General features: G+C 38.5%; 1 protein-coding gene across 8 annotated transcripts in view; it reads left to right on the forward strand.

The window, feature by feature from the left end:
* PREX2 (phosphatidylinositol-3,4,5-trisphosphate dependent Rac exchange factor 2) overlaps positions 1 to 15,719 on the forward strand; it is a 285,788-nt gene that overhangs the window by 72,296 nt on the left and 197,773 nt on the right. For all 8 annotated transcript variants that reach the window (XR_004680417.1, XM_035011286.1, XM_035011287.1 and 5 more), the window contains exons 5-6: positions 4,434 to 4,535; positions 8,088 to 8,249. Coding sequence is in view for 7 of the 8 variants with exons in the window: in XM_035011286.1 (XP_034867177.1) it covers positions 4,434 to 4,535; positions 8,088 to 8,249 (264 nt within the window). In the remaining variant the exon portion in view is untranslated. The remainder of the gene's footprint in view (positions 1 to 4,433; positions 4,536 to 8,087; positions 8,250 to 15,719) is intronic.

The following is a 15,719-nucleotide window of genomic DNA, read 5'->3' on the forward strand; positions in this document are numbered from 1 at the left end:
AATGTCTAGTTTCCTTTGTAATATCTTTAGTCTATTCTTTATTTAGAGTTTGTCTTGGAAGGCAGTTCTGCATGGGACTTGTGTCCCTGCACATTTTCTGAGCAGAGGAACTGACTGCCTTTGTTCTGGCCGATCTTTTAAAGGATGTTTATATCACCAACAGCCTCAGAAGGTAGAGATATTCTCTTCCTCCTAAGAGGCGGGCAGTCACGCCGGCTGCCCTCATGAAAGATACACGTTTCTTCGCTTCAGGTCTCCTCTCCTGGTGTCCATGTGCATGGGCCACCTGGTCTTCCTTGTCTTGCGATGTGGGAACTGAGCCGTGGGAAACTGGCCCCAAAATAGTGATACTCTGGCTACCGCTATTGCTATAAGGAAAAAAAGTCCTATAGGGCGCCTGAGTGGTTCAGTTGGTTAAGCGACTGCCTTCGGCTCAGGTCATGATCCTGGAGTCCCGGGATCGAGTCCCGCATCGGGCTCCCTGCTCGGCAGGGAGTCTGCTTCGTCCTCTGACCCTATCCCCTCTCATGTGTTCTCTCTCTCTCATTCTCTCTCTCTCAAATAAATAAATAAAATCTTTAAAAAAAAAAAAAGTCCTATAGCTCTGGCCTAGGAGTGTCATGTGTTCTTCCAGCACCCATAAATCTCTGGCAGGTTAACTTTTGAGCTTGCAGGTAGGGTAAAGTCTTAGAATCATCAGTTTTAACATTCTGTTATTTTATTTCCCAATATTGGAATTTTCCAAATTTCTTTCTGTAGTTGATTTTTTAAATTTAATTCCATTCTGGCCAGAGAACATATTTAAATCATTTTAAGGCATTTTTATGGCTTAGCATATGGTCTGTCCTGGAGTTTTTTGTTTTTTTTTTTTTCCTCTGTATGTTCCATGTGTGCTTAAAAACTATGCATATTCTGCTGCTGTTGGGCGGAGTGTTCTATAAATGTTAGGTCATTTTTGTTCATAGTGCTGTTTCTGTCTTCTTTGTCCTTTCCTCTAGGTGTTCTGTCAGTTACTGAGGGTAGGATATTGAAATCTATAGGTATAATTGTTAAATTGTCTGTCTTGCCTTTCAGTTATGTCAGTTTTTGTTTTAAGTGTTTTGGGGCTCTGTTGTTAAATATGTATTCATTGAAAGTGCTTGTATTTATATTTCTATTGATCATAAAATGTTTTTCTTTGTCCCTAGGGATATTTCTTTTCTTAAAGTCTATTTTGCCTCATATTATTATAACCATGACACTTCTTGTACTGTTTGTATGTTATATCTTTTTCCATTATTTTCCTTACAAACTAGTTATGTCTTTCAATCTAAAACATGCCCCTGGAAGACAGTATATAGTCGTATCTTGCTTTTTTAAAAAATTTTATTTTATTTAAATTCAGTTAGCCAATGTATAGTACATCATTACGGATCTTACTTTTTTATCCAGCCTGACAATCTCTGCCTTTTGATTGGAGTGTTCCATTCATTGATCTTTAATGTAATTATTGATATCGTTGTATTGACATGTACCATTTTATCATTTTTTCTGTATGTGTTTTTTTCTTTTGTTGTTGTTGTTCCTCTGTTCCTCCTTTACCTTCCTTAGTGTACTATTTTACTTCCTCTGTTGATTTTTTTAAACTATGTATTTTAGGTTTTTTTGGGGGGGGTGATTGCTCTAAGAACAATATTCATCTTAATTTATCAAGTCTATTTCCTGAGGTTGGTTATTGTTTTTTGTTTGTTTTGTTTTGTTTTTAGTAACTTCCCTGGACTTGATTTGAGGACCTGTGACTCATGTATGTGCAGCTGTTATCTCTACTCTTTATAATTTAGCCTTTCTTTTTAGGGGTCACTCCAGTGACTGTTTAACTTAGTTCAGTTGGTGATTTGTCAGTTAACTGTCTTGTCTGTGGATCTATGTGTGAGTTTGGGGGGTGGGGGAGACATTCAGAGGGCAGGCAGTTTTCAAGTCAGATCTGGATTTTTCTTTCGCTGGGGATCCCCCCCCTCCCCTTGGGTGTTTTCTGCATGTGCACAGTCTGGCACCTGCTCCAAGGAGGGCTGCAATCTCAGGCTAACAGAACTGTGGGCATTCTCCATTTTTCTTATGGAGTGTGCTCATTTTATTGGCAACACCCCCAGGTGTGAGACTTTTATTCTCTGCAGCCCCATCTGGAAGCCCCATCCGGTTTTCAGGGCCCCTGTCATGGGGCCACCGCAATAGAGCCACTGTTCAGGGTGCGCTGGGGAAGGTGGGGTAGGGGGAGGCAGGGGGAAGGTGGGAGAAGCTCAGGTGAGGATGCCATAGACTCCCACCGTTCTTACCTGAAAATTCAGCAGCTTTTCATGAATAAACACATCTCAATTTTTTGTTTGACTTTAGTTGATTTCCAGAGCCCTGAAATTGATATCTTTGACAATTTTGCTGAGTATTGGTTGTTTTTTGGGAAGAGGATTTACTGATCCCTTTTCTCTGCCACAGCCAGAAGAAGCTCCTATGCCACTAAAATTTTAGGGCCCTTTATATAAAGTGTTAGAACTTTGTCATCTTAGTGAATCCATTTAGCTCTCAGCAGAGCTGACTGTTTGCCTTGGTCTAGTTTATTGACTGAATTGTGTCAAGCCCTGCCAGTAGTCTCAGAGGAGTGCTGGTTTTTAGATGATCCTACAGCACAGTCTGGTAGCAAACCTGGGCTTTTATAATTCCTGCCCTGGCACTCAGTGGCCACTAATTACCCGAATGACTTTAGGAAATTCATTATATTGCTGGTGTCATTTTCCATCTCCATAAAATAGGGATAATAACAATCACCCTTGGGAAAACTGGTAAGAGTTTACAGATTTGGTGGTGGTATTATTTGGAGTACTTGGATATGCTGCCACCTCAATAAGTTGTCATCATCAGGGAAATCTCTGGGAGCTCAGGGAGAAGACATTCTTTATGTACACATTAGGAGAGAACTGGCTTTCATAAGCCAGTCTAAAGTGGCAACCAATGTCTGCTATTATGAAGACAGTTCATAATCTATACCGTACTATTAGACAAGGAATTAACAGTGTGTTAAGCCGTCATGAATTTCTTAGGGTGCTTCAACCCAGAGCTAGGTAAAGGGGGTGGCCGCATTTGTAAGGGGTGCTAACTTGTGTAGGGATACTGAAACATCACTGGAAATATAGTGAGATGTACATAGATGTGTTTCATATGGCTCCCCTGGGGACAATACCATGCAGAGTTGGAAAGAATATTTTGATAAACTGATTGCAATAGGGGATGAGGCCCTCAAAGAGCATGCTTGAGTCAGAACACTTCTTTGCTGCCCCGTCTTCTAAAGTGCCTGGGTGAAGTTAAAGTCATGGTGTTAGTTTTGCTGACTTGAATACACAAATTGCTGCTAAAGCCAAGTTGCTCAGGTCAGTGGGGCGGTTGTTCTGCTACCCTCAGTCTTTCCTTTTCATCCTTTCCTGCTCAGCACTTGGTCTCTCTTCTCAATGAATATAGGACAGTAGTAGTCTTAAAATGGTGGTCTAAAGGTTGATGAATCATCAGTATGATATTTGAGGGGCCCTTTTCTCCCTTTACTACATATTTGTTAACTGCTTTCTTTTTGCCAGTTACTCTGATAGACATTGCAGAAGCAGGATTTGGCACAAGTTTCAAATCTTTTTTTTATTGATGGTCAAACTATAAACTAAAGACCAGATGCTTCAGGCTTTTTTTTTTTTTAAATGAGAGTTGATTTTCTCTTCTATTTCATCTTACTCTGCTGATTTTGAGATTTCTCCATTCATCTTGCCTCTCTGGGGATCATATCTGACCTCCTTCTCTGAGATTGGCTGGCCAGTTTCATTGGTGAGGTGTTATAGCTGAAAGTGACTTAGCAATCACTTCGTTGAAACATGACAGTTTGACAGGTTTACAGGCAGGAAAACTAGCATTCTGAAATCAACCCAAGTTACATCACTAGTCAGTGGCAAAGCACGTATAGAACCCAGTTGTCTCTAGGCCTGCTCTTTACCCCACAACACAACACCACAATTCAACTACAACACAACTCCCTATATAAGTAGGATTGATCTGTGTATCTTTGTGTCTATTACTTATTCATCCATCAGTCCATTCATCTGTCTGTCCATCCATCCATCCATCTACCCACTCATCTATCTATTCCTCCGTCTCTATCCTATCTCTTTTTCCTCAGACTTCATAGTCAGGAGAATATATAATAATTAATATTCAAAACATTTTGGTTTCTATAACTAATACGAAATGGAAAAATACTTCTCTTTGTCTTCTGTAAATGGTATTTGTGATTGCAAGGGCTCATCTCAGAGAAAGAAACTGTATGGAGACAGGCTTTCACAAGTTTTAGCAGAAAATTTTATGATAGAAGAAAATTTCATGGCTTCAGGTTTAAAAAATCGTAATTATTTTTATCTCCACTGCAGAACTGCATGCTACTTGGAGGACGGAAGAACACAGATGTTCCCCTGGAAGGATATTTAGTAACACCAATACAAAGAATTTGCAAGTACCCTCTCCTTTTGAAGGTATTTTATGTGTTTATTTCACTGTAGTATTTTCCTTGCACCTGTATATTTTGCTGATGGTCTTTAAAAAATTTTTGTTTTAAATAATCTGATTTTCTAAAGAAAGGGCAGATCATGGTTACTAGGGAAAATAGCTATTTTGTCACATATGTATGGATTAGGAAACAAATCTTTTGGGAAAAGAGACTTTTAGTGCTCTTTGTAGAAAACATACTTGTTTGAGTTTTATTTAGAGTAAATGCATTAGTTTCAAGATAGATCCCATTAAGTACCTTATGACCAGTTTATATCGCATTTTATCTACAGGGTTCTTTATCTTAAGTAAATCTACTGTTGGTGTATTTTTTGGCTTCCCCTAACATTGGTGTCTTCTTGATGCTAATGAAGTTAAAGTGAAGATTACATAATTTCAGAGCTTGATTTTTGAATCAGTATTATAGGGAATGGTATGGGTCACGTGGGACAATAAATGATAGGATGTAGAATGACAGTGCTAAGCAAATGCTGCCTCTGGATGACAGGATATGTCCCATTAATGGTCGTAGGCCCCATTGCCTCATTACAATGACCAAAAGTGTTATTGTGAAAAACATATTATAATGTGCTAATTATGCTTGTACTGCAAAAGCATGCGAATAGATTAGAATAGCAATTCTGGAAATGGTGGTTTTGGAACTATAACAGCAGGATAGGCAGTTTGGGATAGTGGTTGAGCACATGAGCTCTGAGTTCAAATCCTAAGTATTCTGCTTACTAGCTGTGTGACTGAACACATAATCTAACCCCTTAAAACCTTGGCTTTTTATTAATGAAACAGAAATAATGATGATGGAATTGTAGCATATATCTGCAAGAATGTGTATAATGGATATGTATATCTGTTTGTGTATGTGTGTATATACATATATATGCATATGGAAAAGGTATTACATAAAAATAGTAATTGAGGGGCGCCTGGGTGGCTCAGTTGGTTAAGCGACTGCCTTCGGCTCAGGTCATGATCCTGGAGTCCCTGGATCGAGTCCCACATCGGGCTCCCTGCTCAGCAAGGAGCCTGCTTCTCCCTCTGACCCTCCCCCCTCTCATGTGCTCTCTCTCTCTCTCATTCTCTCTGTCTCAAATAAATTAAAAAAAAAAAAGTAATTGAACTGTTTTATGCAAATCATTTAGCACAGCATGTACTCCATATGTTAGCTATTATTACTCAAATATATTTGATTCTGATTTATTTTAATAGATTAACTACTACTTGCTCTCTAAATTTTTAAAATACTCCAATATGCTATGCACATATTAACTGGTGTTCTTATTGATTTACTTTTTGAGAAACAAATGTAAGGAATTTGAGCTAAAAATACATTTTTTTAACTACAACTTCCGTGAGTTGCATAACTGGGTTTTTGTTAAAATTTCTTTGAAAACAATTTCTCCTTATTAAAAAGCAAGTTAAAATTGCTTGGTTAAGCCGTAGAGAGAAGCTAACATGGGTATGTCCAGTTCTGCAGAGCTTTAGTGTGGTCTTCAGAAGGTTAGGAGGTTTGGTGCAAACCTGACTCCTATCTTTGAGAGTCCTTTCAGACTCCTGACTTGGTGACTCAGATCGCTTCAGCTATTCCTGGACCTGATTTTGGAATCCCGGGCATTTGTTTGTTTTAAGAGTCAGAAGGGATAGTGATATTAAGAGAAACACATCATGCTAGGTAGTCGTTCTAAATCGCTTCTGGATAGGGATGACCACCGGATGGGGTTGGCTGAGCTGACTTCTCAAAAGATAGAATCATGGACACATTCTTGCTTTGGAAGAAAAAGATCAACTCAGAGCACCTTCGAGAAGTGGAAAGATGACATCTTTCCCCCTCTTTGGATGATTATCTTCACAAAGAAACGTGAAGAAACTATTCACTGGTGTAGTAGATAAGTTGGTGTTGATAGTTTTGTTGTTGTTGTACCACTGTGCTGATAATCTCTTTGATTTTGGATGGTTTTATTTATTCAGAGAAAAACATTAGGGGATTAGGCTGTGTGTTAAAGAAAAGGTCGTATTTGTGGAACTTGAAATTATTGGTTTGGCCAAGCAGCACAGGGTTTTATTTATTTATTTATTTATTTATTTATTTATTTATTTATTTTTAAAAAGATTTTATTTATTTATTTGAGAGAGAGCATGAGAGGGGGGAGGGTCAGAGGAAGAAGCAGACTCCCTGCCGAGCAGGGACTCCCGGGACTCCAGGATCATGACCTGAGCCGAAGGCAGTCGCTTAACCGACTGAGCCACCCAGGCGCCCCCAACATAAGTTTTTTGATTTTTTTTTTAAGATTTTATTTATTTGACAGAGAGAGACACAGCGAGAGAGGGAACACAAGCAGGGGGAGTGGCAGAGGGAGAAGCAGGCTTCCCGTCAAGCAGGGAGCCCGATGCGGGGCTCGATCCCAGGACCCTGGGATCATGACCCGAGCTGAAGGCAGATGCTTAACGACTGAGCCACCCAGGCACCACCCCAACATAAGTTTTTAAATCTTGTCTTGGGTGTTAGCTCCACAGAACAGAGTGTGAACATACTGAATGCAGGGTCAAAGTGTATGGCAGCATTTTCAACAGTAACAGACCTCAAGAGAGCATAACAACTGCATATTTTCCCACTGTATGTTAAGAATTAAGGAAATTCTTTTGAAGACTTGCCTCAGGATTTCTGTGATTGTGTTAGTTACATGATGATGGCAACTGTAGTAAAGAAACAAATGACTAATTAAAAAGCAATGTGGTTACAACTGTCTAGACAGTGGCTGAATATGTTTAATTTTGTGCTTCTAAACAACAAACAGAACCTTTTAATATATTTAAAAGATTAAAGATCACTCTTGTTCTGATATCCTGAATGGAAAAAACCATAAAATGCCAAAAAAAAACCCCACATCAAAACAAAACAAAAAAAAGCTCTTGAGGGGCATATGGCAATTCATTCATTGCAGAAAATGAACCTGAGTTATTGGTGAAAATAGCGTAAATTATTCCTTTAGTGATGGAGTATCGTGGAACTTATAAATTTATTTTGCTAGAGTGTAAGACATTATTTAAAAATTTTGCTTTACTTCTGACATGTTTTTATAGTTTCTCAAAAGTGTATTAGAAAATAAGGCATTTAAATTATTTTTGAAATTATGGGACATATTTATTTAAAGGCTTACTGTTCTGTTAAAGACTCTAGGAAGACATACAAAGTTGTAGTTCTGTTGGAACAGCGGTCAATCTTATGAAAAAATTACATGCTGCCGGTGAGATATTTGACAATTTGAAAGGAGAAATCTAATTTAGTTTCTGAAAACAAAATAGTTTGAAGGCCAAAAATTAAAGGAGCTGCAAGATGTGTATCAGAGTGACGCATATCCATTGGTTCAACCTTTCCTTTTTAATCTTAATCTTAGTGGAGTTTGTGATGTCACTTCTGTAAGTGGCTCTCACGATTTCTGCAGTTTTCATTTCCTGGTCAGTCTGAACCTGCTGTACCAGAAAGCTGAAGATCAAAGGGTGATTTGTTTTTTGTGTATAAACAGGAGTTGCTGAAGCGGACTCCGAGGAAACACAGTGACTATGCAGCAGTGATGGAAGCCCTCCAAGCCATGAAAGCTGTCTGTTCTAACATCAACGAGGCCAAGAGGCAGATGGAGAAGTTAGAAGTCTTAGAGGAATGGCAGTCTCACATTGAAGGCTGGGAGGTACATTCACTCTACTCAACAATGGAGCTTAAAATAGTTTTGTTACATCTTATGCTGTGTGTAGAATTGTGGACATTGGATGGAACCATAAATGGTCATTTTCCCAGATAATGTCAGAGAGCTGTAACCATTTCTGGAAAGTGCTGTCATTATTATTTTTTAAATATCTTTAAAGTGGCACTTAATTGACTTAACATCAACCTGAAAGCTTTGTGATAGAGCCATCTAATACTGTGTGGGTTATAAGCTTTGGTAGTTCAGTATTTGTGCATCTTGATTATCCTTTTTCCTGCCTTCCTTTGGTCCATAAGTACATAGCCTGAATCCTGGAGAGAGTAAGGATGGGGAATAATGCTCCATATGTGTTCTATGATAGTGTTATTTTCAGATTCTAAATTAGGTGTTTGATGAGGAATTTCGTTTTAAGCTCACTTAATCTCTAAATTTGAATTTCTTCATTTCTTAAATGAAGGAACCGTCTATGATGTGATTTTTAAGGTCCATTCAAGATGGTAAGTTTTATGGACTTATGATTCATTAGAGAAAGATTTTTTTAAATGATAAAGCAAACGAAGAGTGATATTCAGAATCTGTAATATGTTTTCATCTATGGTAACTTTGAATCCCCATTAGTACACGGGGTTGGAGCCCTGTATTATTTTAGTGCTATATAAAGCACAAACTAAAATTTTGTCTTTAAATTGGCTTAATTGAGAAGAGCATGAGCTTTCAACTAGGATAATTTATTTTTATAAAGTAAGCAATTAAGATTTTTTTTAAAGGTATAAAGAAGATTTAAAATGTTTCCAACCAAATAATGTATCACACAAAGTCAAGTGGATTGCTTTTTATCTTTAAGACGTTATAATTGATTGATTTGTTTCATATCTTCAATATGTTGGTTTCCATTTAGATCTAAAATTATACCCACTCAGATCTGCAAAGAAACCTCAAACGTTGACCTCCGGGAATTCCCCTATTTATCCACCCTTCACCATGAAACTTTTCAAATGCTAGCTGGGATCTAAGCTTTCTCCTCATCTATATTCTTTCATTTCAAGTGTCCAGGGTGACCTCGTATTTCAGCATGAATGCTACTTATTTCAGTCAATTAAAATGGTTGTATGTTTTACAAATGATTCATGTTGATAATTCCTCTCCTGGGGAGTGGTTGTCCTGCTGGGTTGAGAAGAATGGACTGAAGTTTGCTTCTGTCGTTCTATTGTCACTTGAGCATTGGAAGAAAAACCGAACTTGCTTTAAATTGCAGGGTTTCTCATTGATATCTGCCAGGCCTTTTCCCCAAACGAAACCTCACAGATTCTTCTCAGTACTCTAGGGAAATGGAATCTGTCATAATTTTGTTCCTCCTCAGGTATATCCTAAAAATTGTGTCTACTGCAGAAATAAGAGATTCTTTATAAAGTGTTGATATTTCTTGCACTGGGCATGCCAGTTACTCAAAGGAAGAATGTGTGTGGATCATACTATGTCCATATACAGCCCGTAACAGTGCGTGCCTCAATCTCACCAGCCTCACTGTATTTACAACAAACAGAGCGCAAGAGGAAAATGGGGCATCGGGACAGAGGAAACGGGCTGCAGGAAATCAGATATGACTACAGTTCTAGCATGCACAGAGGAGATCATATGAGTGTTGGGTCTCAAAAAGGGCAGCAGTGCAGATTCTACTGAGGTAGGATTTGAATATGATTGATTGCATAAGACACAGCACAGCCATGCTGCTTTGGGGAGTTTTGGGATGTTGAGGGAACGCAGCTTGGAGGAAGGCTCAGCCAACTGGTTGGCAACTTGTGATAAGAATCTGATTCCCCATCTCAGTCCACCGCCTTGGAGAGAGGTGGGGAAAGCTATTATAGTACTCAGGCCTGGTCCCTTCCTGGAAGCTTAGGAGAAGCTTCTGATAGGACTCCAAAGGTGCCCAGGACCAAGGGGTAGTTCTATAGGATGAATGCAGGCCCTGGGAGGGACGGGGGATAAAGGGCTTTCTTTGAATTGCAAACAAGGATTAAGGCTCAGCTTGCAGGACAGTTTTGTGTATGTTTAGAGTAGCTCTAGTGGGATTAGGCCAGGGCCAAGGGCAGATGTCAGGTGGCATGTCCACCAAGAACAGAGAGTTCCTTAAAGAGCCTTTGAGGTGAGAAGTCTTGAGCTAAGGCTAGGGAACAGCTCCCTGTCTAGTTACTTCCCCGAGTTCCTGCAGACCTTTTACAACCACCTTAGGGATGACACCTTTGCTCCAGTAACTAAAATTTCTTGAATGGTAGGTATCTGAGTCTGATACACCATGAATTTGCATTATTTCCACTTTAGGTGGATTATTTATTTCAAGTAAGTCACTTAATTACCCAGGGTCTTTTTTTCCCATTAATCAAATGAAGGCTTTCTATCGTAAAATCTGTCAGGTATCTTGCCTACCTAGTATTTTGTGCTATAAATGATCATTACATTCCTTTATGCGGAATTTAGGTCAACAAGTGATTGAAATCTGTGGTTCCCAAATCAGATGACATAGTGCAAAAGCCTGACTTTTGAGCAGACTTCGTCTCTAGTCCGGACTCTAACCCTTAGTTTGGGGATGGTGCATCAGACCTCTCCCACATACAATGTGGGTTATTGCAGGAGTCAAACGAGATACTTTGAATACTGTAAAATGCTATGCAAATGAGCAGTATTTTAAAGCTCTGGTTCAGTGGTAGGATTTTACCCTTGAGCAGTTCCCGTTTGTCTAATATATGCACCTGTCTACTGGAGGTGTTCTATCACTTCAGTTAAGTTTAGATAGTTTCAAGCCACAGAAACTAGAAGAAAAATTAATTTAAAAAGATATGGGGTAGTTCACAGAATCAATAGAAAAGCTACACTCTCAAGGGTGTCTAGGCAGCCGAAGCTGGTAGGCAGGCTCATCAGTGCCCTAACTAAAATGGATAGGCTCTAAAAATGTTTTCCACCCTTATATTACATCACTCAAGATTCAAGATCAAAATCTAAGATTCCTCTAGTCTTGCCTGGGCAAATCTGCTTAGGACAGAGGACACTGGTCCTTGATTGCCAATCATCCACTTTCCTTTTGAGGGAAGGCTGATCTTCCATTGTACGCAAACTTGGTGAGCCTTTAACAGTTTGCTGAGGTATTATAATCCCCACTACACAGATTTAAAAAATGAGGGCCATATAACTTACCCCAAGTGCTTACAACTAATGGATGGCAGAGTTTAATATGAAAATAGACAGACTGGTTCTAAACCCTATATTCCTTGTCACCATGTAATATTATACCTACACAGATAAAAACTTAGCTAATTCTTTAGATTAAGTTGATTGCTTGCCATTTAAAAGTAAGTTGATTAAAGAAATTAGGTTTTTGTCAGCATTTACCTAGTGACTGCCATTACAGAAGATCTGGAGTTTAATTGCTCATATTTGAAGTTCTGCCTTTTATTAGTATAATTTATTATAGCTCAGTTTCATGTCTTATGCAACATATAGTACATTGCACAAGATATTCTACCAAAGGTTATTGTAGGGCAATGATCAGTGTGCTTGGAAAGGGAAGTTCATTAGCTGTTTAATCAGAGTCACTGATTCATTTCATAGAACAGGACCAGTCTCAGTCTTGGTCTGCTTTTTGGCTGATTGATGGTGTTGTAATGGTAACTCTAATCTTTGGAGTCATAATGAACTGTATCGACAAGGGAGTATTAATAAGCATTATGTCACTTGGTAATTCAGCTTTACATCCATGATAGGCCTGTTTGGAATAGATCTCTCAAATCTGAAAAAAATTATATTAAAAGATAAGAAGGAGAATTAATAATATATGAAGGTATTGGAAAAAATAAGATCAAAATAGTTACTGTGTTTTAGGAAGTAAAAAGAAAGAGAAATTTGACACCTCTTGGATACCTTTTTACATGGAGAAATATAATGGTACAAGACCATTTTAACATCCATTTGCTGCTTTACATATGATTGAGTTTGTGTCTGATAGTGTATTGACTTCAAGTCATGTTCTCTTACTTCATGAGTGTGAGTCTAACAGAGGTTGTGATGAGATCTGTTTCTTTTTTCTTCTCTACAAGGCGATTTGGTAGATACAAATTTGTCTACTGCCTTGAGGCAGAATTGATTTGTAGACAGCCCTTGTTATTTAAGGATATGTTTGGGAAAAAGAGCATTGAAAGTCAATCTACGTAGAAAGGGGAACAGAATTTTGTAAGTGGGAGGGGGGAAGCTTCATTGGGACTTCATTAAAATGAACATTTATGTTATTAGTTTTATCTAATATATGACAGAATCTAGGTTATAACTTCAGTTAATAAATTGAATCTCAAAAAGAGTGAATCAAATGCTGAATCTCTTGTGGGTGGGGGCATACATTTTATGACATTATATGATAAAATGATGTGGTATTCTTCATTTCATGTTTAACTTTTCTAGTAGTTTTAAAAGATTTTTTGAAAGAATATTCAAATGCTTCATTCATTTTCTTGAGACACTCCTTTGATATTGAAACCATTCTCTTATGAAACGCCCATCTAGTAGTTGTCATTCTTGTCAATTTTCTTCCACAGTGAGTGGGTCTAGCTCTTGTCAGATCTTCATCTGTCAGTGCTTTGCATACGATTGGGGGAAGTTTCAAGGCCTCCTGTCATCTTTCATCTTTGCCAAGATTATGCCTTCTCTCTGCAGTCTGTGTTTTTATGGTACTGACATTCAACATTTAGTTGACAAGATGAATGAGGTAGACTCTGGTGTTAAGCAGGGAGAGCCAACAATGGGGTCAGATAATTAGTGAATAGTTTCCTATTATAATGATTTTTGCCACCTCATAGCTGCAAAGAATCCATAATGAACCTTTATATAACCTATTAAGAGAACTTGTTAACATGAAAAGATTTAACCTTTCAAATAGTCCAGATATGATTTAGCAATATTATTTTTATTAGGTCTGCTCAGAGGCGGAGATTTGTCCTATTATTGCAGTGCTTCATAAATCATGATTTTAGTGTTTGTGAAATACTGGAAATTAGAAAAGGAGCCATAAAATAAATACACACGCTTCTGACTGTCTTTTCTGGGTGTCGTCATTTTCTGAAAGCATACTTTGGCACCTAACTAGTGTCCACCTATGAAAATTCTTCAGACTTCCAGGGGCACCTGGGTGGCTCAGTTGGTTAGGCGACTGCCTTCGGCTCAGGTCATGATCCTGGAGTCCCGGGATCGAGTCCCACGTCGGGCTCCCTGCTCAGCAGGGACTCTGCCTCTCTCTCTGACCCTCCCCCCTCTCATGCTCTCTATCTCATTCTCTCTCTCAAATAAATAAATAAAATCTTTAAAAAAAAAAGAGAGAAAAGAAAATTCTTCAGACTTCCACATTAAATTCTGTAATGGAGCTTTGAAAGTTAATAGTTTTTCATGAATGCTGACTGTATAATTGGCAGCTGATTACCTACCTCAAATTATAGAATCAAAATTATTCAGCTTCTTCACAAATTCGATTCTGAATCGTTACTATTTTCTTGCTGGATCTTGGACCATGAGGCACCCACAGTGGGAAGAGGGGCCTTTGGTGAGGAGTGTTGCCAACACGGACTGCCGAGTCCTGGCCTTAGTGACTGAGGTCATTGTTTGTTCATCCATTTCACACTGATCTTTTCACCATTTTGGTGATATTTAAATGGTGTGCTTTGTAAATTTGACAAAGAAAATCCCTGGAGAATGATTGAAACCTGAAACCGCAGCATGGTATGAACTATGTAGTTAATGATAAACCTAAATAATCATAAACACACAACTATCCCTAATATCCATCACTGTTAATTCATGCCAACTCTGATTTTATTAATGCTGTATTATTGCAGTGATCACACTGCATTTAATTCTATGTTTACATACCCGTTTCTTCCACAAGTATCGGGAACAAGGGTCATGTCTCATGCCTTGAGTCTCTGGCATCTAGGACAGTGTCTCATACATAGCGGGTTGGGCGGTAATTAAACACAGATATAGTTATATTGTAGTTATGTATTAATTGTCAGTGGCTGGGCGCCTGGGTGGCTCAGTTGGTTAAGCGACTGCCTTCGGCTCAGGTCATGATCCTGGAGTTCCTGGATCGAGTCCCACATCGGGCTCCCTGCTCGGCGGGGAGTCTGCTTCGTCCTCTGACCCTATCCCCTCTCATGTGTTCTGTCTCTCTCATTCTCTCTCTCTCAAATAAATAAATAAAATCTTAAAAAAAAAATAAAAATAAAAAAAATAATTGTCAGTGGCTGCTCACTATTTTTTGATATTTTTGGCTCTTTTGGTTAGTAGCAGTGATTCTGACCTAGTTCTGTTATTTGTTACATTTTTCTGGTCCTTTGATGTTCTCTAATCCTCTTAAGCATCCTGTTCTGGATTATGGTTTACAAATATATACCATGCAAGATTTTTTATTTCCTCAAGTTAGAGTGGAACACTGTGCCATTGTTTGAAATTCAGTCTCTGTGAATGGATTTTCATAGTTGCGGGTTCTGTTTGTTTTGTCTGAGGACATACACAGATGGGCTTCCCTCACTGTAGTTCCCCTTTGCACGTGACGGGGCCATGGTGAAGGAGGCAGGATGACATAGGTTTCTACAGGCTGGAGTAGAAAGAGAAGCTTTTGGAAGGAGAGGCACTGGATGAAGTCGACTCCCACCCCTGGCCACAGTTACTTGTGGATGGTTACTTCTCACCTTGAACTGTCAGTCAGCCTTCCTTTCCTGATTTAATGAAAGCAGTCAGGATTAGAACCATCCATGGAACTTCCTGGCTGGGGTTTTGCTGTATTTAATTCTATATATATAATTCATCATAAGCATGATTTTACATGATAAATGTCACTTCCTAAAGGGAAATGTGTGTTAAAAAAGATAAATCATCTAGATGATAAAAGTACATTATTTTGGTTATTTATTTTTTAAGGGATTGCTAAGACAGCAGAACTCTGAATCATATGGGTAAACACATTACTTAAAAATATCTGCATTGAATATGTACATGTACATATCACATTATGTGTAATGGCTTTAGGGTAGTTCAAAATTAATGATTTATACAGGCCCTCTTACTTTTTAAAAATAATTCTTTTACATCTTACCTCTCAAATGTTGGTTTATGACTCTGTGATGTATCACTGTACTGTTAAAGTAGCTTATTTTCATGGGCAGTATTTTTTTTCACAGTCACATGAAATTCCATCTTTGTAAAGATATTTCTATAGTTCAGGTTTTTTCAGTTTTTTTTTTTTTCCCCAGTGAAATAATCTGCTGCCTTCAACATCTACACGGTGACCCATGAAACACTGTGCAAAGCTGATTTAACTAAACATCTTTCCCTTTCTTTTACCTTCCTTCCTTCCTTCCTCCTTTCTCTCTTTCTTCCTTCCTTCCTTCCTTCCTTCCTTCCTTCCTTCCTTCCTTCCTT

The sequence above is a fragment of the Mirounga leonina genome, unplaced genomic scaffold (genome assembly GCF_011800145.1).
Source record: "Mirounga leonina isolate KUSES-001 unplaced genomic scaffold, KU_Mleo_1.0 Mir_165, whole genome shotgun sequence".
NCBI lineage: Eukaryota > Metazoa > Chordata > Mammalia > Carnivora > Phocidae > Mirounga > Mirounga leonina.